This window comes from Callorhinchus milii, unplaced genomic scaffold (assembly GCF_018977255.1).
Source record: "Callorhinchus milii isolate IMCB2004 unplaced genomic scaffold, IMCB_Cmil_1.0 Scaffold8, whole genome shotgun sequence".
Lineage (NCBI taxonomy): Eukaryota > Metazoa > Chordata > Chondrichthyes > Chimaeriformes > Callorhinchidae > Callorhinchus > Callorhinchus milii.
The window spans coordinates 446,411-471,028 of record NW_024704749.1 but is presented as its reverse complement, the minus strand read 5'-3'; the positions used below and the strand labels follow the sequence as shown (position 1 = coordinate 471,028).

The 24,618-nt window shown below is 44.0% G+C and overlaps 1 protein-coding gene across 1 annotated transcript in view; it reads left to right on the top strand.

The window, feature by feature from the left end:
* Positions 1-24,618, top strand: part of LOC103190609 (stromelysin-3) — a 66,651-nt gene that overhangs the window by 30,794 nt on the left and 11,239 nt on the right. Inside the window, exons 3-6 of the mRNA XM_042337441.1 lie at positions 1,572-1,715; positions 3,677-3,810; positions 7,649-7,899; positions 14,346-14,550. Of these exons, the coding sequence (XP_042193375.1) occupies positions 1,572-1,715; positions 3,677-3,810; positions 7,649-7,899; positions 14,346-14,550 (734 nt within the window). The remainder of the gene's footprint in view (positions 1-1,571; positions 1,716-3,676; positions 3,811-7,648; positions 7,900-14,345; positions 14,551-24,618) is intronic.

The window sequence follows — 24,618 nt, the reverse complement described above, 5'->3', positions numbered from 1 at the left end:
GAGAGACCTGAGTTCAATTCCAGGCAGAGGGCCAAACCTTGGGCAAGTTTCCTTACTCCACACAGAGCCTAATAATAATCCCTCCAAAACCAAAAACAATAATAAATTGGTCATTTTCAATCTACGACTGTTTGTGGGACATTGCTGTGCGCAATTGGCTGCCGCGTTCGCCCACAAATATACAGTCAATTCACTTTACAGTGTCTTCTGTGAAGCGCTTTGGGACGTCCTCCCGACGTGAAAAGCGCTATATCAAATGCAAGGATTATTATTATATTATTATTATTATTATTAAAGATAGCAATTGCAATATAGCTTTGTGATTATTATGCCTGGGAGCCATCCATGTATGAGAATACTCAACCAGAATTACAGATAAAAGAAACCACATCCTTAAAAACATAAATGTCCTGGATATTATAGTATTACAACAACAAAAACAATTTGCATTTATACATAGTGCCCTTCACATAGCATAATGTCTCAGAGCATTTCACATTGACTGGGATGGACACCGAGCAAAGCAGAGGAGGGAAGGGGAAAGGGTCAATGGCAGTAGACACGTTCAAAGAGGCTACAGGTCAACTTGTAAAGAGAGGGGGCAAGAAGGAAATCAGAAGAAGGAGGGAGTTCCAGAGCTTAAGAGTTGGGGCCTCAGTCACATATGCAGTTTTTATCCCCAGAGGGCAGAGGACTGTCAACAAGTCCATGTTCGCTGAGCAGAGGGTGAGGAGGAGGGTAGGAGGTGGTTAGAAAGATAATGGCTGTGAGAGGGTGCACGGATTTGGAGGTGATGTGAGGACTGATTCGCTGGGACATGGCAAAGACAATGGAGATGAGCAAGGACTGTGATGAAGAGCTTTGCCAAATTTGTTGCAGGTGAGGATGCAGGCAGCAGAGGTTTGGATGAGTTCTGGGTGTTTTATATAGCGCCTCTGTGTGAGGGCAATATATAAATACAATTTGTTGTTGCTGAGTTGCAGTTTTTGAATGGGGGAGTTCAGCAACAACAACAGCAACAATAATAATAATAATAATCCTTGCGTTTGATATAGCGCTTTTCACGTCGGGAGGACGTCCCAAAGCGCTTCACAGAACACACTGTAAAGTGAATTGACTGTATATTTGTGGGCGAACGCGGCAGCCAATTGCACACAGCAATGTCCCACAAACAGTCGTAGATTAAAAATGACCAATTTTTTTTATTATTGTTTTTGGTTTTGGAGGGATTATTATTAGGCTCTGTGTGGAGTAAGGAAACTTGCCCAAGGTTTCGCCTGGAATTGAACTCAGGTCTCTCGCTTGCAAAGCGAGTGCTCTAACCACTGAGCTACAGGACTCCACAATTGCATTTATATTGTGCCTTTCACATCGGGAGAACACCTCAAAGGGTTGAAACCAGTGAAGAGCGCATTGGAAAAGTAATCAGAATGTGACAAAGGAATAAATGAATGCTTCAGGGGTGTTCGGTGTAAGGCATGGGCAAAGGTGGGTGATGTGGACATTAAAATGGTAGATTTGGATTCCTTCTCAACTGATTGTCTAAAAACAATGGCTTTTTTATTTTCTAGAATTGTGCGCTTTCCGTGGCAACTGAGCAAAGTAAAAGTACAACGTACTATTGCCAAGGCTGTAAAGGTCTGGAGCGATGTGACTCCGTTGACATTCACAGAGGTCCAGGAGGGTGGGGTTGACATTATCATTGATTTCTCAAGGTAAGACTCATAGGGCATCTGTGACTTAAATTTGCCTCTCGAGAGTACCATTAATTGCAAGCCTCTGTATGTTGGTGTTGGTCATCAAACCTGGTGCCTCAGACACGCCCAGGTGCACCTCACAACGAATGACAATAACTTACATTTATATAGGTTGAGGGACGTACAGAAGGTCTGATCTGGCTGAACCATGGGGAATAGGTGTAAGCAGGTTGGAGAGGTAAGGAGGTGCAAGAGCATGAAGTGATTTGTAGGTGAGTGTGAGGTCACGGGGCAGGGAGTCATCCCACTCAGCTCCCGTTAACCTTGCAAGCCAAAGCCCTGACTGGTAGGGTGGTCCTATTTGGACAAGCAATAGGAAAGCTGGCCAGACAGCAATATCAATGGCAAGCTATGTGGTTTTAACTGGTTAGACTCCAGCAATTACCCCATCACACACTTTGGCTCTTGCTAACCTGCCCCTAATACTCTCTGGAATTAGGTGAGCAGGAAGTGTCCCTCCAGGGAGAGAGAGCACATTCCATTCCAACAATCTATCTCTGGGATTTCCATGTGTAGGTGGGACGTATGGAAATTTCAGGTTGGTTTGGATACTCTTAAGCACAGTGATAGGTTCCTGCATGTGTCAGACACCCAGCTGATCAAAAAAAAGTGTGAGCACCTTGAAATTGATCCATTTTGTGACAGGGAACCAATTGAGCCTGGCAAAAATTAGGGTGGTAGGAGTGCAGAGTTTAGTACGCGTGAGGATGTGGATGGTGACATTTTGAATCATTTAGACTTTGTGAATGATGGAGCTGGTTAGTGCATTGGAGAAGTCCAGATGGGATAGGCCAGGGAGGTTAAGGCAAAAAGAGGTTGACAGAAACCAAAGAGGATTGCTTCTGTCTTGTCCATATTCCAATGCAGAATGCTCATCCAATTTAATTTTAATGATTGCAAATTTAATGTTAATTATTGCCAGTTTAGTCTTAATTACTGACAACAATAACACCAACAACCTGGATGTATATAGTGCCCTTCACGCCGGACGGCATCTCAGAGTGCTTTACAGTAACGGATCCCGGGGCCGAGCCAGGGGGAGGGGGTGGAGCCATGGGGAGGGGGGGGAGCCAGGGGGAGAGGGAGGAGCTGGGGAGGAGCCAGTGGAGGGGGGGATCCAGGGGAAGGGGGAGGAGCTGGGGGAGGAGCCAGAAGAGGGGGAGGAGCTGGGGGAGGAGCCAGGGAGGGTGAGGAGCCAGGGAGGAACCAGGGTGTGGGGAGGAGCTGGGGTGGAGCCAGGGGGAGGAGCTGGGGGGAGGGGGAAGAGCCGGGGGGGGGGGGGGGGGGGGGGGGGTGGGAAGGGGAGGAGCCGGGGAGGAGCCAGGGGGTGGGGAGGAGCTGGGGTGGAGCCAGAGGGAGGGGGAGGAGCCGGGGGGAGGGGGAGGAGCCGGGGGAAGGGGGGGAAGGTGACCAAAGGTGCGGTCGAAAAGAAAGGTCTTCAGCAGAGACCTGAAAATGGGAAGGGAGTGAGGAAGGGATCCCAGAGCCTCGGGGCATAGTGGCTGAAGGCACGGCCACCGAGGGTGGAGCGGAGGACTCGGGGGACAAGCAGGAGGCCAGACCCAGAGGAATGTTTAGTGTTACATAGTGTTAGTTATTGCCGGGTTAATATTGTCAGATTAGTGTTAGTGTCACTTTATTATAGCTTCAGGTATAACATTAATACCAGTTTAGTGCCATCTTATACCACAATGGAGGTTCCAAGCCTTAGCTTTCGACAACTAGTGCCTAATAATCTCCAGAAGCACAGTGCGCCTCTCTAGGGAAGAGAACACGTATTCCATTCCTGACACAGGGAAATGTTCAGGAGTTTCACACGTGTAGCAGAAACATATATGAACTCTCGGTCTGGTTTTAATACTGTGTCAGAATCCCAGCTGATCAAAAAACATGTAAATTACTTTTTTTTTACTTTCTAGATATTGGCACGGAGACAACCTCCCATTCGATGGCCCTGGTGGGGTATTAGCTCATGCTTTCTACCCCAGAACCCCTCGAGCTGGGAACGTTCACTTTGATTATGATGAGATGTGGACAATTGGCAACAATAAGGGTAGGAACATCAAGAGCAGGTTTCGCTCATTAATGGCAAGGTGAAAAATAAACCCTAATGTGCTGACATTTTCCAATTATAATTCTTTAATTAAGAAGTTGCTAAAACAACATCTTCTGTGTAATTCCATAACAAATCAGGTAAAAGAAAAAAACAAAGGAGTGCTGTAGTGGAGTGGTTAGAGCCTTGCAAACTAGAAGACCTGGGTTTGATTCCCAGCAGCGCGAAATAGTAGGCATGTTTTCTTCCTCCACACGCCTCTGTAAGTAGGAACCCAATTGTTAGTCAATTGGCAGATTGCTTTTCTGAGGGTAATAATCCCTTCAACAATAAATAAATAAATAATAATTTGGTCACTCAATCCAAGACTGTTTGTGGGACGCTGCTGTGTGCAATTGGCTGCCGTGTTTCGCCCACAAAATGAACAGCCAATTCACTTTCCAGTATATTCTGTGAAGCGCTTTGAGACGTCTAGAAGACAATATAGATCATGACAGTATAGATCATGACAATATAGATCATGATAACATAGACCATGACAATATGGACCATGATAATATAGATCATGATAACATAGACCATGACATATAGACCATGACAATATAGACCATGACAGGCTGTTTTGACTTGTCCAGAATAGTAAAACCAGAGGACACGGCCTGCGATTGAAGGCGGTAAATTCAAAACGAATCTACGCGAACACTGTTCCAGTGAGTGAACAGTGAACCTGTGAAACAGGCCCCCGAGGGAGACGGTTGAAGCAGGAAGTGTTGATTCTTTCGAACACAGATTAGATTTTTTTTAGGATATAACGTTATGAAAGATAATATATAGGTAGTTTGGGACATATGTGCTTGCAACCGTCAGAAAGGTGGAAGGCAAACTAGATGGACCTAAGTCTTTTTTTGTCTAGAATTTCTTATATTCTTATATCAAATGCAAGGATTATTATTATTAAAATAAAAAACTATCAATTTTGTAGATGTGGTATTAAAATGTCACAGTCCAGATTGATTTCCTTGTCAGTATATCTCCAGCTTTGTTGCCCTTGCAATTCAGTCTATGAACCAGAAATTTGAGATGTCTGACTCAGTGGTAGCTCCTTGCCTCTGAGTCAAAAGATAGTGGATTCAAATCTCATGTTGGGCCTTGAACTTGAGTGTAAACTGACACTCCAATGCAGCACTGGGGGTGGGATAACGTCCTTCGGATGAGACATTAATCTGAGGTCCAATCTGCCTGTTCAGATGGATATTAAAGATCCCAGGATCTATTCAAAAAGAGAAGGGAGTTTCTCCCGGTGTCCTGGCCAATAATCCCCCAAATAAAATTTGGTCACTCATTTCATGGCTATTTGTGAGACGTTGCAATTGTGCTGCCGCGTTTGCCTACAGATACATAGCCACTTCATTTCACAGTAAATCCTGTGAAGCACGTCGAGACATCCTTCTGACGTGATAAAGCGCTTTACCAAATGCAAGGATTATTATTTTTTATATGATACAGTATACACCAACAACAAGAAAATTACATTTGTATAGGGCCTTTCACGTCGGGAGGACATCCCAAGGCACTAAGAGTATACACTTTACACTAGATTTTTGAAACCAATCATCCATTCAATAAAGCTACTTGTTCACATTTTGCTCTAAATGAAATTTTTGTGACACTGTTTCTGTAAGAGATTTTGTTGTTTTACCATTTTTTTCAAAATAAAATGAAAAAATGAGAATTTGACCCATTGTGCTTTTCCCTACTTCCACATCATCGCCCAGCATCGCCATTGCCTCTCCCCTCAGGCCTCTGAGACCTGTATCCATGCATTCATCACATCTAGGCTCGACTAAGCTAACTTCCTGCTTGACGGCCTTCCCAACTACTCCCTCTATAGATTGCAGCTCATGGCATCTCCCGCACAGGCTCTGTGACCCTATCACCCCCACTCTCCCCCGGCTACACTAGCTCCCCATTCCCTAGAGGATAGAGTTCAAAATCCTTGTCCTCACCTTCAAAGCACTTGGCCTTAAAGGGGATGAAGGAACAGAGAGACCTGGGGCCTTATCTAAGTAAATGTGGCCGGACAGGTAGATAAAACTGTTAAAGAGCATACAGGATAATAATAATAATAATAATAATAATAATCCTTGCATTTGATATAGCGCTTTTCACGTCGGGAGGACCATAGAATACAAGAGTCAGGAAGTTATAATGAACCTTTATATAAAACACTGGTTAGGCCTCAGCGAGAGACTGTGTCCAGTTCTGGGCCCCACACTTTAGGAAGGATGTCAAGGCATTGGAGAGAGTGCAAAGGAGACTGACCAGAATGGTACCAGGAATGAGGGGCTTCAGTTATCAGGAGAGGCAGAGAAGTGAGGATTATTCTCCTTGGAGCAGAGAAGGTTAAGAGGAGACTTAATAGAAGTTTTCAAAATGATGAGGGGATTCGATAGGGTGAACAGGAGAAACTATTCCCACTGGCGGGTGGGTCGGTAACCCCAGGACACCGATTTAAAATAGTTGTTAAAGAAACAGAGGGGAGGGGAGGAGAAATGTTTTCACAGCGAGTTGTTGGGATCTGGAATGCATTGCCTGAAAGGCCGGTGGGAACCGATTCAATAACAGCTTTTAAGAGATAAGTAGTTAATTATTTGGGGACAAGTTTGCAGAGCTATGGGGAGAGAACGGGGGAGTGGGGTTGATCAGGGCTGTGGGAGAGAGCGGGGAGTGGGGTTGATCAGGGCTATGGGGAGAGAGCGGGGAGTGGGGTTGATCAGGGCTATGGGGAGAGGGGAGTGGGGTTGATCAGGGCTATGGGAGAGAGCGGGGGAGTGGGGTTGATCAGGGCTATGGGAGAGAGCGGGGAGTGGGGTTGATCAGGGCTATGGGAGAGAGCGGGGGAGTGGGGTTGATCAGGGCTATGGGAGAGAGCGGGGAGTGGGCTTGATCAGGACTATGGGGAGAGAGCGGGGGAGTGGGGTTGATCAGGACTATGGGAGAGAGCGGGGGAGTGGGGTTGATCAGGACTATGGGAGAGAGCGGGGGAGTGGGGTTGATCAGGACTATGGGGCGAGAGCGGGGGAGTGGGGTTGATCAGAGTTATGGGGAGAGAGCGGGTGAGTGGGGTTGATTTGGAAGCTTTTTTCAAAGAGCCGACACAGACACGATGGGCTGAATGACCTCCTTCTAAGCTGTATAATTCTGACCTGGGTTCGATTTCTGGCAGGGCGACATATTGGGCAAGTGTCCTTACGCCACACTCCTCTGTTTACTTAGCAGTAAATAGGAACCCGGTTGTTAGTCGATTGGCGGATCACTTTTCTGGGGGTAACTTAAAAAAAAAATCATAAATTGGTCACTTCAATCACAACAGTTTGTGGGACGCTGCTGTGCGCAATTGGCTGCCATGTTTTGCAAGAAATTATTGCAAGGATTATTATTATTAGAACCTTGGTGGGGGTCCAAAAGAGGTTTACAGGAATGATTCTAGAGATGAGAGCTACAGTTATGAGAGATTGGATAAACTTGGTCTGTTTTCATTAGAGCAAAGAGGTTTGAGTGGTAACTGATTGAGGTATACAAAATTATGAGGGTTTCTCTTAGGATAAATAATGAGTTATTTGAATTAATAGTGAAATTTGTATCAAGTGGACATAGTTATAATATGACTGCAAGAATAGCGAAAGGAGAACTGAGGAGGAATCTTTGGTTCATAGAATATTTTTACTGAGCTATATTTTCAGATTTTCCAGTTCTATATGGCTATATGTAATAATAGTAATATACCTTGGCTTGATGTACATTGTATAGATTATTACAATCTTTGTTTGTTGGACAGGTACTGATCTCCTTCAAGTTGCGGCTCATGAGTTTGGCCATGCCCTTGGCCTGCAACATTCAACAGTCCCCAAATCCTTGATGTCGCCCTATTATAGTTTCCGTTACCCACTGAGTCTGGCTGAGGATGATAAACAAGGGATACAGTATTTATATGGACGGCCTCAGCACACATCGCATCACAGATATGAACACTTCAACCAGAACATTGAAACCAATGAGCTGCCCAGTAGCCACAACCCAACACAAGAGGTAAAATGGAAGTTCTTTTAAATAATAAAATGAAATATTACTGGACTCTACCAGTGGAGTCCTGTAGCTCAGTGGTTAGAGCACTTGCTTTGCAAGCGAGAGACCTGGGTTCAATTCCCGGCAGGAGGTGAAATCTTGGGCAAGTTTCCTTACTCCACACACCTAATAATAATCCCTCAAAAAAATAATAATAAATTGGTCACTTCAATCCACGGCTGTTTGTGGGACACTGCTTTGTGCAATTGGCTGCCGCGTTTCGTCCACAAATATACAGTCAATTCACTTTACAGTCTATTCTGTGAAGCGCTTTGAGACGTCGAGAAGACATGAAAAGCGCTATATCAGATGCAAGGATTATTATTATTATTATTATTATAATGTATTTTAGTCCACCACTGGCATTGCACAGACATCATTCAGGCACATTTTAGGTAGAATCTAGATCAAGGCTCATAGCTCACCCTTCCATGGATGAAACTTAGCAAGAAAGAAAATCAGCTAAATTTTAAGTTTCAGAGCCTTTCTAGGGAAAAAAGGAGGTCCTAGGAAAGAAAGCATTATAAGTAGTAGATGGTGCAATGAATCTTAATTTAAATACTGAGAAAATACAGGAAGGAGAAAGAACAAGTAGAATACCTGTAGGATACATAGTTGGAGTATGACAGGAACAAGAGAGGAAAGTTGGGAATAAAGGAATGGCCAGAATGGAATTTACCTCTCTGCTGTGCCAGGGTGTAAAGCAAAGCAGAACTAACCAGTCTGCTGTGCAGCCAGAATACAATCAATGTGCCAATGTATGGAGTTGGGAACCTGAGAGCAGAGGAACCAAATCTATTCATATTCTATGCTTAAAAACTCATTTATTACTGAGTAAGAGACTAAATGTGTATAAAACAAAAACAACTTGCATTTATATAGCACCTTTCATGAGGAGTAATGTCCCAGAGCACTTGACAGTGGCAGAATCTGACCCCGAGGCAGGGGGAGAGGGAGGGGGGAGGTGACCATAAGTACAATAAAAAAAAGTCTTTAGTCATGATTTAAATGTGGGGAGGGAGGGAGCAAGGGGGAGGGATTGAAAGAGAGAGTTCCAGAGTTTTGGGGCATAGTGGAGGCTAAGGACAATCCCAGGCACAGCCACTGATGGTGGAGCAGAGGGAATGAGGGATGAACAGGAAGCCAGAGCCAGATGAGCGGAGGCAGCGGTTGATGGAGTGGGGGGTAAGAAAATTGGGTAGATAGGGAGGTGGGTGTGGGGGCATGAAGGGATTTGAAATTGAGTGAGAGAATCTTGAAATTGATCCATTCAGTAATTAAGAGCCAGTGGAGCCTGGCAAGGTCCGGGGTGATGGGGGTACAGAGTTTTGTGCGGGTGAGAATCCGGGCAGCAGAGTTTTGAATTAATTGGATTTTGTGTATGGTGGAGCTTGGGAGACCAGCGAGGAGGGCATTGGAATAGTCCAGCCGGGAAGTAACAAAGGCGTGGTCAAGGGATTCAGCTGCTTTTGTTGTGTGGTACAGACGTAGGAGGGTTATGTGATGAAGGTGGAAAAAAATTGTTCTTGGTCAGGGAACGGATATGGGGTAGAAAGGAAAGCTGGGGATCGAACCTGGCACCTAAGTTGCGCACGAGTTGGGAGAGTCTGAGGGAGAGCCTGGGGAGTTTGAGAAGTTCAGACCCACAGGAGAGAAGACATTGATGGGAGCCAATGAGTATGGCTTCCGTCTTGATTTCAACCCCCAACTTGGGTGCAAACTCTTCTGCCAATGAATATAATAAGCAGTATCATTCTTACTGAGTCAGACAGATATATATATTTTCACATTAATACATTTAAGCAATATTATGCTTATCCTGGTTACCATGTTGACCAAAACATTTATTTGGTCTTTGGTTTTCTCTAATGAATGAGCCTCTTTTCAACCGCACCTGCTCTACATTCCCCACTCTGGCCTCCACTTACCAACTCCTTCCAATACAATACAAATTTGTATTTAAATAATGCATTTCACATCAGATGGATGTCCCAAAATACTTAATAGTACTAGATGGATGCCCAAGCTGGGGTGGGAGCCAAGGAAGGTACGAATGGGAAAGATGACTGAAAGCATGGTCAAAGTCTTGATACTAACCTTGTGCAGTCCTGTAGCTCAGTGGTTAGAGCACTCGCCTCGCAAGTGAGAGGACCTGGGTTTGATTCCTGGGTCAGGGCAAAACGTTCGGCAAGTTTCCTTACTCCACACGTCTTTGTTTACCAGCAGTAAGTAGGAACCCGGTTGTTAGTCAATTGGTGGATCACTTTCCCAGGGGTAATAATCTCTTCAAATAAAATAATAATTTGGTCACTCAATCCACGACTGTTTGTGGGACGCTGCTGTGTGCAATTGGCTGCTGTATTTCACCCACAAAATATACAGTCAATTCACTTTACATTATATTCTGTGAAGCGCTTTGAGACGTCTCGAAAATGTGATAAGACGCTGAATCAAATAATAATAATAATATAATATAATAATAATAATCCTTGCATTTGATATAGCGCTTTTCACGTCGGGAGAACGTCCCAAAGCGCTTCACAGAACACACTGTAAAGTGAATTGACTGTATATTTGTGGGCGAACGCGGCAGCCAATTGCGCACAGCAATGTCCCACAAACAGTCGTAGATTGAAAATGACCAATTTATTATTGTTTTGTTTTTTTGGAGGGATTATTATTAGGCTCTGTGTGGAGTAAGGAAACTTGCCCAAGGTTTCGCCCTCTGCCTGGGATTGAACTCAGGTCTCTCACTTGCAAAGCAAGTGCTCTAACCACTGAGCTACAGGACTCCACAAATGTGAGGATTATTATTATTGAATGAGGGAGGGAGAGAGTCAGAGAGACTACGGGATGGAATTTCAGAGAGTGACAGTGTAAAGGCTTAGAGGCCATCTGCCAATGTTGGGGTGAATAAAGGAGGGGAACAACCATTGCTGTTCTCACCAATTGCCTGTTGGACATCAAATTCTGGATGAAGCTAATTTTCTCCGGCTGTATGTTGACAACAAAACATTGCATTATATAGCGCCTTTCTCATTGGGATGACGTTCCAAGGCACTGGACAATCAAGAGTTTGCATCTGAGTTGGGGGTTGGAATCAATAAGAGTGGGAGCAAAGTGGGATGAAGGTGGGATGTTCACCAAACGCACGGTAAAAGAGGAAAATCTTGAGATGAGCCTTGAAGGAGGCAAGGAAGTGGGCAAGGTGAATTATTGAGTTCCAGAGAGTGGGGACAGAAAGGCTGAAGACCTAACTATGATGGTTGGGTGGCCAGGGCAGGGGAAACAACAGCAACAATATTACATTTGTAAAGTGCCTTTCAAGTCAGGAGGACGTCCCAAGGTGCTGGACAGACAGAGTTTGGGATCTGAGCTTGGGGTTGGGGTCGGGGAGGGTGGAGGGCAGATGGGGAAGCAAGGAGATCGAAAGCACAGTCGAAGAGGAGGCTCTTGAGATGGATCTTAAAGGTGGCAAGGGAGGGGGCAAGGTGGAGGGTCTGCGGGATGGAGTTCCAGAGAGTAGGGACAGAGTGGCAGAAGTGGGGAGAGCGAGGCAGGGGATGTGAAGCAGGCTGGAGGCCACTGAGCAGAGGGAGCCAGCAGGATGGTAGGGGGTTAGGAGGTCGCAGAGGTAGAGGGGAGCAAGACCATGGAGGGCTTTGAAGGTGAGGACCAGGATCTTGAACTGTATCCTCTGTGTATTGGGAAGTCAGTGGATTTGGACGAGGATGAGGGTGTTTGGGTCACGGACGCTGGTGCGGGAGAGGACCCGGGCTGCAGAGTTCTGGATGATCTGCAGCCTATGGAGGGAGGAGTTGGGGAGTCCGACAAGCATTGAGTTCGCATAGTCAAGCCTCGATGTAATGAAGGCGTGTATGAGGGCTTCGGCGGCCTGTGATGTGAGACGGTATAGGAGATGGGCGATGTTGCTTAGATGGGGGAAGGCAGAGCGAGTCATGGCGCAGATGCGGGGTAGAAAGGATCATTGAGGATCAAACAAGATGCCAAGGTTCCGGCCTGGCTTAGACATAGAGAATTGGGTATCATCCGCATATATGTGGAAGTTAACCCCATGCCTGCAGATGCTATACCCGAGAGGGTGTATGTAGATGTTAAAAAGGAGAGGACCAAGGACAGAGTACTGGGGAACGTGCGAAGGCTAGAGGAGTCACCATTGGTGGAAACAAACTGAAGATGATGGGAAAGGTAAGAACGGTTCTAGCAAAGTCAGAACCATGAAGGTGGAGCTTACAGAAAGTTGTGGAAGAATAGAGTGGTCTACACTGTCCAAAACAGCAGAGAGATCAAGAAGGACGAGAAGGCAGAGAGAGCCCTGGTCACAAATAAACAGAATGTCATTTGTTATTTTGACTGAGGCTGTCTCTGATCTAAGGGCAGGGTGGAAACTAGGTTGGAGAAGTTCAAACAGGAAGTGACAGGAAAGCAAAGAGAAAAGTTGGGAAGCAACGATTCATTTCAGGTCCTTGGAAAGAAAGGGAAGGTTGGAAATGTGTCAGTTGTTTGAGAAAGAGATGGGTCAAGGGAAGGTTTTTTAAGGTGGTGGGAATGGTGCCAGTAGACAGAGAGAGGTTCACAATGTATGTTGTTAGGGGGGCAAGGAGGTGGAGCTGGAAGGTAAGTAGGGGGGTAGGGATGGGGTCAAGGGAGGAGGTGGTGGGTCTCATTTAGGAAATGATGGAGGTGAGAGAAGAAGGCATGATGGGGTCAAAAGGGTACATGTAGCGATAGGTGCAGACCAGATGCGGAAGCAGTGGCTGTAGAAACGGGTAGATTTTGGACAAGGAAATCCATCATCTCCTCACATTCAGAGTTAGAGGAGAGGATCGGCGAGGCAATGGAAGGTGGAGCTGATTTCTGGTGGAGAAGAGGAGCCTGGGATAGTCCTTAACCTCCAAGACTTCAGGAGGTCAAAAATGTAATTTGTGTTTGTATCTCTCTGTGAATTGAAATAATAATAATAATAATCCTTGCATTTGATATAGCGCTTTTCACGTCGGGAGGACGTCCCAAAGCGTTTCACAGAACACACTGTAAAGTGAATTGACTGTATATTTGTGGGCGAACGCGGCAGCCAATTGCGCACAGCAATGTCCCACAAACAGTCGTAGATTGAAAATGACCAATTTATTATTGTTTTTGGTTTTGGAGGGATTATTATTAGGCTCTGTGTGGAGTAAGGAAACTTGCCCAAGGTTTCGCCCTCTGCCTGGAATTGAACTCAGGTCTCTCACTTGCAAAGCGAGTGCTCTAACCACTGAGCTACAGGACTCCACTTTAAGGGACATTTTAAGAAATCCTCTTCAAGGGACCAGTGTCTGAAAATAAATGGCACGGAATGTTTTATACTCTGTGATAGTGTAGATAGCAGTTCAAGCTTCCCAAAACTTAATGTGGTGTTATAATTTACTATGGAATGTAGGATGCACAAGGACAAACTAACAACACTCAAACATCTCTGATTAAGTCTTTATTGACTGCATGTTTTCTCTCCCACCTAAAAATCATCCAATTTATAAATACACATGCATTTCAAACACAGTTCGTAAATTAGATGATTCTCTTATCCTCTGTTATCGTGGACAATCACCAATGGAAAAGATTAGCATCAGACTCAGCTGTGATGCCTTTCTAATTGATCACACCTCATAGAAAATGAGCTTATCAGAGAAACTAGAAGATGCAAAATCCTACACAAGTCAGACAGGAACTTCAACGGAGGAAGCTTCAGAGATTTGTGCATTTAGTGTTCTAGCTCCATTTCCTTTTGCTTTTTCATTGCTTTGTCATATTGGTCTGACATTGAAAGTAATCAGCACTCTCAGGCTCTGCTATATCTCCCTCCCCAGGCACACACACACACACACACATACAGACAATCAAATTAGAGAAAAGTAAATCATCAGAATATGTGCATGGTATATGATTTATTAACTATGATGATAATGCATTACATAATGCATTTGCCCCCAATTTGCCCCCAGATATAATAGAGGTGTAAGATTTAATAGAAGTGTTCAGAATTATGAGGGGATTCGATAGGGTGAACAGGGAGAAATTGTTTCCAATGGCGGGTGGGTCGGTATCCAGATCAGTCAAATTTAAAATAGTTGCTAAAAGAAACAGAGGTAACTGAGGAGAAATGTTTTCACAGCGAGTTGTTGAGATCTCTTTCAGGAGAGAAGTAGATAGATATTTGGGGAGGACAAATTTGCAGGACTATGGGGAGAAAGCGGGGGAGTGAGAGTAATTTGGACAGCTCTTTCAAAGACCTATCATGGACACGATGGGCCGAATGGCCTTCTTCTGTGCTGTATAATTCTATGATTCTATGTGCTCTGGGTTGACTCTAAGCCATTGGTTTACTTTCACTTTGTGAACCTTTGCAGCCAAACGCCTGTGAAACAGATTTTGATGCAGTATCAATGATCCGTGGAGAACTTTTCTTTTTTAAATCCAAGTATGTGTGGAGATTGAGAGACCAATATCTGCAGCCAGGCTATCCAGCCTTGGCTTCACGTCACTGGTGGGGAATCCCTGATCACATTGATGCAGCGTTTGAAGACTCTTCTGGAAATTTTTGGTTCTTCCAAGGTTAGTTTTCTTTCCCAATTCTTGAAAATATATGGCACTTTTCTCTGTTTGTAGTCTTTCCACACTATACACCTTTCTCTGTTGAACTATATTGAAGAACAAATGGAGGGAGAGGAGACATTTAGCAAGGATTCAGAATCATCTGCATGTGGATGCCATAACTGAAATTGGAGAGGAGACCAAAAAAGGACCTTCACGTTATTGTGGTTTTAACAGGAAGAGCAAGATGGAGGAAATTAGCATAATGCATGTCAGGTTAGCTCAGTGGTCGTTCTCTTGCCTCTGCTTCAGAAAAGTCACAATGGGACCTGAACTCACATGATCTAAGCTGACTATGCAGTGCTTGTGGTGGGTTGCACTGTCTGGGTGCCGTCCTTCGCATGAGATGTTAGGCCTTATCTGCCTGTTCAAAGATGGACATTAAAGATCCCATGGCACTATTTGAAAAGAAAAGTGGGTTTATGCCAGTGTCCTGACCCAAATAAAATAGGTAATTTGTTTCATGGATGTTTGTGGGTCATTTCTGTTCACAGAAAGCTGCCACATTTCCCTACAAGTACACAGTCACTATTTCACAGTAAATCCTGTGAAGCACTTTGAAACATCCTTCTAACGTGATAAGTTGATGCCTCAAATGCAAAGATTATTACCATTATGTTACTACAGCTTAAATCACTCTGTAGAGGTAGTTTCTAAGTGTTTTTCAGTGCCGTGTTGCATAAGAATGGATGTAACTTTTCTTAGTATGTTTGAACTTCCTAAAATAGATATTTTTTGCAGGAGTTGATATTTTATTCCTTGAATATTTTGTCAAGCCATTTCTGAATAGTTTTATTAACAATCCCTTTTGCACCGATGATCATGTTTTATACTGCCATATATCATAGAATCATAGAATCATACAGCACAGAAAGAGGCCATTTGGCCCATTGCATCTGCGCCGGCTGATAAAAGAGCTTCCAACTCAATCCCACTGGCCCGCTTTCTCTCCATAGCCCTGCAATCCTGTCCTCCCCAAATACCCATCTACTTCTCTCTTAAAAGTTGAAATTGAATCGGCTCCCACTACCCTTTCACATATGTCCCCATTCAATTTGTAGATCAATATATGTTCCTGATCTTCTCAGTTTCTTAGAGTCCTCGCCTCGCAAGCGAGAGACCTGGGTTTGATTCCTAGCTGGGTGAAATGTTGGGCAAGTTTCCTTACTCCACACATCTCCATTTACTTGGCAGTAAGTAGGAACCTGGTTGTGAGTCGATTAGTGGATCGCTTTTCTGGGGTTAATATATTTCCTTCAAAAATAATAAAAATAATTTGATCACTCAATGTAAGCCTTGACTGTCCAGGAAAATATCACAATAACCTGGGAGTCACAAGCACATACAGATAAAACAGTAATTTCTAACAAACCAGATGTTATCATAGAGGACAAAATGGATTGTACATGTAGTGTCACTAATGTGGTTATTATTATTAATTATGGAGGCACAGCAAAATTGGACACATGGCACAAACAAACATGATATCAAAAAGGGACTTGGTGAGACTGATGGTAGGAGAAAAGATAGAAATATGACAAAAACAATGTTTAAGGGCTTACAATGAACATATTGTACAATATACATAATGTGGTTTGTCATATTAGGGCTGAAAAGAAAAGGGATCAAGTACAGATGAGAGTTCTATATAGAAGAGCAGCATTTCAATCTAATATTAGGAATTGATACTATTGAAGAGATTGGGTTAATAAGGAGAGTGAATTAATTTGAGAAGTAAGGAGAATACGTTATATGGAGACTATGATGATGTGTGTAATACCAGGCAAAATACCAGGAGAATATAAAATAAGATTAAAAGAGGGAGCACAGCCAATAGTGGTGACAGGACAGTGCCAGATATAGTGAAGCTAAGACGACTGGAAACATTGCAGAAGGAGTTCCTTTAGGAGCAGAGGAACCAACTGATTGGGTCAACTCAATAATGATCATTGAGAAACCAGATAAATCATCATGGATGCAAAGTATATGTTTGTATCTGAAGCATCTGAACAAAGAGATCAAAAGGAAGCTTTTTAGGGTTCCAACAATTAAGGATATTCATGTGAAACTGGTAGTACTGGACTGCTCGAATGGATATCCAGCCAGTTGTGTTAGCAGAAGAGAGCTCATTCCTGACCACATTTAACATGGGTGATATTTTGGATGATGGGGCAAAGAGCATAATGAGAGACTACGAAAGGTGTTAAAGAGGTGCAGAAAGTTAGGAACCAAAGAAAGAGAAATGTAGGATCAAGAAAATAGAAGAACAATATTTGGGGCATATATCAGAAAGAGGGGTGGATTGAGACTTCAATAAGGTTAGACTATTAGCACAGATACCACAGACAAAGTAGAAGTAAAACAGATGCTAGGGATGGTGAATTGGTTGGCCAGATTCATTCCAAACATAGCAACACAAACAGAACTTGTGAAAAAGGAAAATAAGTTTAAGTGGGAAACTAGGGTGAAGCATCATTGCTTCAATTTTATAATGTCAAGTAGAGGTGAAAATATCAGTATAAATATAAATATATAGATATAAATCCTGGAGTCTGTTGCGTCGTGGTTCATGCTTTCTCCTTGTAAGCAAGAAGACCTGGGTTCAAATCCCAGGCAGAGACAAAACTTTAAGCAAGTTTCCTTATTCCACATGCAATCGGGTTCTTACTTCCTGCTAGTAAGCAGAAAGCCGGTTGTGAGCCGATTGGCAGATCACTTTCCGGGGGCAATAAGCCCTTTTTTAAAAAAAAATAAGTTTGGTCACTCAATTCATAACTGTTTGTGGGACGCTGCTGTGTGCAATTGGTTGCCACATTTCGCACACAAAATATACAGTCAATTCACTTTGCAGTATATTCTGTGAAGTTCTTTAAGACGTCTCAACGGTGTGATAAGACGCTATATAAAATGCAAGGATTGCTACTTATAAGAATGGAGTGGGAGTAGTCATTCTGCAGAAAGGTCAATTGGAACAACAAAGTTATGTGCAGATTAATAAGGAGTGTTTGCCAGTAGTGGTAGGATGTTTGAAGTTCCACCACTGCATATTTGCCAAACAGGTTGAGATAGAAAATGACCGTAAGCCCTTGGAGAGTAATTACAAGGGCCACGGGAGAAGTTCCTCTATATATTCAGCAGATGAGGCTCCAAAAATACAATATCATGTTCAAATATATTTCAGAGAAGGAGCTGCATATAGCAGACACATGAAGCAAGTCTGGTGTCAATCTGGCTCAGTGATGACATTCTCACCTCTGAATCAGAAGGCTGTGGGTTTAAACTGACACTCTTGTAATGCTGAAGGTATTTTGCTTTGTTGGAGGTACCGTCCTATGGATGAAACATTAAAAAACAAAAGTACCGTTTACTTATTCAGGTGGACATTAATGATCCCATGGCACTCTTCAAAAAGAGAAGGGAGTTTTTGCTGGTGTCCTGGCTAACAATCTCAGATTTGCAGAGCAAACGAATAGAGGGACAAGAAGGTGATGATCAAAAGAAAACAAAATAGAGGATCCCCAAATATCCCTGTTAAAATATAGAAATACCCAAGTAAGGGAAGGAATCGGATCTCCGGCACAGATTTTCCTGACGAGGAGATTACATAACATAACATGTAGGAGTAGGCCATTCGGCCCTTCGAGCCTGCCGCGCTATTCAATCATGGCTGATCTTCTAATCTAACTCCAGCTAATAACCTGACCTGCCTTATCCCCATATCCCTTAATCCCTTTTGCAATAAGAAATCTATCTCAGTCTTGAATATGTTCAAGGACTGAGCATCTACAGCCCTTTGGGGTAGTGAGTTCCATGCATTCACTGCCCTTTGAGTGAAGAAGTTCTTCCTCAACTCAGTGTGAAAGGGCTGCCTCTGATTTTCAGGTTGTGACCCCTGGTTTTAGTTTCTCCAACCGGGGAAACAATCTCCCACTATCTACTCTATCATTGCCCTTTGATGATCTTATAGGTTTCTATAAGATCCCCTCTAATTCTTCTATATTCTAGAGCAGACTACCTTTGGCCAGCTGTAGCCAAAAGTAATAGAGAAGGCAACAGCTCAACGGAAGGAGCAAAGGCAAAAGACCAGGATGTGTATAACAGGTTTGTAAGAAAAGGAGAGCAGATACAAGTAGGAGACACATTGTGGAATGCAAAATGGCATCACACACCTATTGGGGGAGAAAGGAACAATAAGCAAAGAAGAGAACACCCCAACATCATAAAAATAAAAGGAGGTTTGTACAGAAGCAAGGGATATAAGAGGCAAAAAGTTCAAGGATCAAAAAGGAAATCCACAATAACACAGACAGAAGGACACAGACAGAAATGGTTGAGGAAAGACATAGCAGGGGGAGGGAGAATTACAAATCTTCCTGCAAGATGCAAGGACTAAAACAATCCTTCCAAAGGAAAAGATTCCTGAAAGTGAAGCACAAAATGAAGTTAAAAATGTTGTGAAAATGTTTCGGATGTATGGAAAACTGATATGTTCATTAGATTGGTTAACAACAACAACAACAAGATTCCATTTATAAAGCGCCTTTCACGTCAGGAGGACGTCCCAAGGCGCTGCACAGTTGGGTCAGGACCCGAGCAGGGGGAAATGGTCAGGGTGAGGGGAGGGAAGGGAGGGAGCGAGGAGGGGGGAAATGGTCAGGGTGAGGGAGGGAAGGGAGGGAGCGAGGAGGGGGGAAATGGTCAGGGTGAGGGGAGGGAAGGGAGGGAGCGAGGAGGGGGGAAATGGTCAGGGTGAGGGGAGGGAAGGGAGGGAGCGAGGAGGGGGGAAATGGTCAGGGTGAGGGGAGGGAAGGAGGAGCGAGGAGGGGGAAGAGAGTCGAGAGGGGAGCTGAAGGCTCGGTCAAAGAGAAAGGTTTTGAGACCGGCCTTGAAGGAGGAGAGGGAGGCAGTGGCGAAGGCACTGGGGGATAGAGTTCCAGAGCCTCGGGGCTGAGAGGCTGAAGGCCCGGCCACCGATGGTAGGGCGATTGGGGCGGGGGACGTGGAGCAGACCGGAGCCGGAGGAACAGAGGGTACCGGCAGGTAGGTAGGGGGATAGTAGGTCAGAGAGGTAGGAGGGAGCGAGGCCGTGAATGGCCTTATAGGTGAGGATGAGGATCTTGAAATCAATCCTCTGGGGGATGGGGAGCCAGTGGAGGCGAGCGAGGGTGGGAGTGATGTGGTCGCGGTGTCTGGTGCGGGACAGTACACGAGCTGCAGAGTTCTGAATGACCTGCAGTGTGGAGGGAGGGCCGGGAAGGCCGGCGAGGAGAGAGTTCCCATAGTCCAGCCTTGAGTTGACAAAGGCGTGGACCAGGGTTTCAGCAGCGTGAGGGGTGAGGTAGTGCCATAGTCTGGCGATGTTCCGGAGGTGATGGAAGGCGGTGCCGGTTGTGGTGCGGATGTGAGGGAGAAAGGACAGCTCAGGGTCGAACAAAACGCCGAGGTTCCTGACTGGCTTTGAGAAGTGGAGAGTGCAGCCTTGGATGCTGATGGTGTCGGCGCCTGAGGTGCGGAGGCGCTGACGTGAGCCAATCAGGAGGGCCTCGGTTTTTCGCACGTTGAGCTGAAGAAAGTTGTCTCTCGTCCAAGACTTGATGTCAGACAGACAGCTGTCAGGAAACAGGAAACTCCCTTTAATTTCTATTCTACGATAGTATAGTGGGGTATGTAATTAGATGATGATATTCTTACAGAATGGATAAATAGTCACTAAAAAGGTGGGGGAGAAGAAAGTAGGAAAAAAGGAGTATTTATTTTTGGTCGGAAAGGAAGATGTATTGGTAATCAGATATAAGAATGTGCCCCAATAGAGAGTGCTTTTCATTTTGAGAGGTGTCACAGAACAGGATATAATCACCTTGGATAGACTGGAGTTAGTTATCTTTATTTATACAGGTTAGATAGTGAAAGACTCTTATTAGTATAGAAACCGTCTTCCTCAACTCCCATCAACTTTTCCTCACGTTCAACTCTAACCTCTTCAACCTTCTGACTTCGCTATCAATCTCAATGAAACCTTGCACAACTTTGGCATCTTGTTCAATCCTCAACTTTCACCCTTCACATTTGGACCCTAACTAAGGCTGCCTTATTTCCCATCTCTGTCCCTACATCACACCAAATGCCATCAAGATCCTTCTTCATGATATTGTTATTTCCCACCTAGACTTTTAAAATGTGCACGTCACTTGTCTCCCTAGTTCCACCATCCATAAGCACCAGCTAATACAAAACTCCATTTCCCACATCCTCACTCCTCAGATGCAAGGATTATTATTATTATTATTAACTTTAACCCCATTTTGCTGCAACCCCTGTGCTTGGCTAACTAGGACTAGCTGCAGGTCCCTTGGAACATCCACACCATGATCAGTGGCTGAGGCTTCATTTACCTCTTTACCTAACCTCTGGAACCTACTCCCTATAACCCTCTGCTTCACCCACCCCCACCCGACCCCCATCTAGTTTTAAGTCCAACCTTAAAATCTACCTCTTCAACGTCACCTCACTCCCCTTCTCCCTTGCTCAACCTTTGACCCAATGATTGTGAAGTGCTCTGAAGTGTGCTGTAGAAATGCAAATTGTTATTGGCAGAAGGATTCATTACAAGACGGCACAGACTTAAATTCAGAGCCAAGATAGTTGAAACTGAAGTCACAAGCATTTCTTCTGTGCAGGTGTGCAGAAACCAACACATGGATACCAATATTTGAGCACCTTAGCATGCCAAAGTGCTTCACAAGATTTATTGTAGAGTATAGTAACTGCATATTTGTACGCAAACATGACAACCAATTTTGTGCACAGCAATGTCTCAAAAACAATTTTATCGATTTGTTTATCTGGCTAGGAGACCAGGAGAAACCAGAGAGTAATTAATAACTGGAAGAGATTTCGAAGAAGGATAATTGAAGCCAAGACATTGGGCTCATTTTAAAAAAAAAAGCTGTATGCTGTATTGGAAGACAATACACTGGGTATTCTGGAAGGATAAAATCAGAAGGGCTGAAGGGCCTTCTTCATCTAAATCAATCTTGTCAATGTCTGATCCGAAGAATGTTACCTCTGACACTGCGGTGCTCCACCAGCTCCATGTTGTAGATTTCAGGCTAGATTGAATTCAAATTCCCAAGTGGAGCTTGAATTGACATCCTTCTTGTAATGTGGAGTCAGAGGCAGGTGTTATTTTAAGCATGTTGGTCATTTATTGAATTAGAGAATAGAACATACACATCCTAGGCCTCACCTCACATCAATCACTGCCTCTCTACTTGCCATGATCTTTTGGTGGGATTTTTGCTTTCTCTAATATATATACTTCCAAATACAATAACATTTTCTACATTAATATTTTTCTTATCTATCTTAGCCCCCCTTTTTTTTTCCAAAATTAGAGTGATATTGTTTGAACCATTGGTTCTGATTTATTTTTGCTCAGTCTATCTGGCTGCGCTTGGGTTGGTACTAGTTCTCCTCTAGTCTTTGCTGTCGAATTTCTGGACTCACTGGTTTTCTGGGGTGCCATCTTTTTGGCCTGGATTGTGGCTTTGTTTTTTCTTTTATACACTGGTCTTTAATACCTTTTAAATATCTTTTTGCTTTTATACCTTCAAGACCTATCTCAAGACCCTCCTCTTCGATCGTGCTTTTGATCTCCCTGCTTCCCGCCTGCCCTCCACCCTCCCGAACCCTGAACCCCAGCTCGGGTCCGAAACTCTGTCTAGCCAGCATCTTGGGACATCCTCCCGATGTGAAAGGTGCTTTACACATGTAATTTTGTTGTTGTTGTTGTCTTTAACCATGCATCATCATGGTTCATTTCGTGCTTTTGCTATAATTTTACTTTTGGGACATGTCGCAATGTTTTTTTTCTTAAGCTTCGCCGGTTGCTTTAATTTTTTTTCTCTTTCTGTCTGTCTATTGTACTGTTTAGCCATACTTTAGTGATACTTTCTGATTTCCTTCTGGAATCTTTTGACCATCTTGGGTCACAGTTTGTGGTATCCATAAAAGTTGTGTAACTTCCTTCATCTGTCTGGGCATCAGTAGCTGCCCCATCCTGATGTGTTCCTGTGAGCGAGCAGAGCTAAATGCTTGTCCGATACACCTGCAGCTGTTTTCTTCAACATTTTCTTTGCTGTTTGGATCATTTGTTCTATACAGCCGTTACTTTGTGGCTGATATATTTTATGTTCCAGTCCTCTATGAATTGCTTGCAATCTGTTGATGAAAATTATAATAATAATAATCTTTGCATTTGATGTAGTGCCTTATCACGTCTTCGAGAAGTCTCAAAGCGCTTCACAGAGTATACTGTAAAGTGTAGTGACTGTATATTTTGTGGGCAAAATTTGTGGATTTGAATTGTAGTCCTTTATCACTTGTTTTTTCTCTAAGTATGCCATGCCAGGCAAAAGATTGTTTTGTTTAATGGATAAAGTCCTTTCATATAATTGTGGAGTTCTGTAGCCCGGTGGTTAGAGCACTCGCCTCACAAGCGAGAGACCTGGGTTCGATTCCCGGAAGGGGGTGAAACCTTGGGCAAGTTTCCTTACTCCACACGCCTAATAATACCTCAAGAAAAAAAAACAATAATAAATTGGTCACTTCAATCCACGGCTGTTTCTGGGGACGCTGCTGTGCACACTTGGCTGCCGCATTTCGCCCACAAATATACAGTCAATTCACTTTAGAGTATATTCTGTGAAGCGCTTTGAGACGTTGAGAAGACATGAAAAGCGCTATACAAATGCAAGAATTATTATTATTATTATCATTGGATCTGTTTTGTCATGCCTGGCTAGAAATACCACTCAAGCCCTTTGTTTAGCGCTTTCAACACCCTAATGTCCGATATGCAAATCTTGCATGATGCTGTGCTGCACGGTTGTGGTATTAATATCCTGCATCCTTTTTAAGTATAGTTAATTCATTTTTATATGGATCTTCCTTGCAGTTCCAATAAACCTTAATTGTGTCTGGAATTCATTTCCTTTCTTTTGGTCATTCTTTCCGAACACCTAAAGTCCAGGACCTCTTGCTCTGCAGTTTGTTTATTTCCATAATTTGGGTTAATATTGTTATTTTGTGCTCCATTTTCTCCCTGAGTATGATCTCTGGCATCCTTCAACTCTTATGTGTAAAAGAAAATTCTAAGTTCTCCTTTCATTCTTCTTTTGTTGCCTTATATCTATGTCCTCCAGTCCTCCATCAGTGGATATAGGTTCTCAATTTAAACCCTTTTTTGGTCTTGAACATCCACATCAAGTGCCTCTCAATTCTCTTTGCTGTGAAACTTCAAGATCCTCACTCTCATGTTCAAATCCCTTCCCTCCCTGGCCCCTCCCTCCCTCACTCCCTCCCTCTCCAACCTCCTCACTCCCCAATCCACCACCCGGAGCCTCCGCTCGACTTGGACAGGTTCCTGCTCGTCCCTCACACCCTCCACACCACCATCGGAGGTCGCGCTTTCAGCCACTACACCCCAAAAGTCTGGAACCCTCTCCCTCAATCCCTCCGCCTTGCCCCCTCTCTCCCCTTTCTCAAATTGTGCCTAAAAACCCTCCTCTTTGACTGTGCTTACGGCCAACTCCCCCGTCCCCCATCTTCCTGGCTCAGAGTCAGGCTCCGCCACTATTAAGCCTCTGAGATGCTGCCCTGAGTATAGGGCGTTATATAAGTGCAAGTTGTTGTTGTTGTTGGAATACATCAGTCTACATTGCTCTGTCACTGATCACCCTGAAAGCAGAGTTAACCTCACAACAGGCATGTCTGTTTGGCCAAGCCCCTGACAAGCAGACATGAATTAATCAGTTGGAGTTGAGTAAGCTTGGTGTTGGACCGGGACCTCTGGAGCATTGAGATGATTGATACTAGCTCTCCTGTATAGGTCCTTCTACCAAGCTGAAGGCAGAAGTCCATCGAATAGCTAATGAGATGTGAGATAATGAGATAATGTGGTCTGAGAGGCTATCCTGTGAGAAAGGTGCTATATAAGTGCAAGTTATTGATGCGAAAAATCAGCTTTGC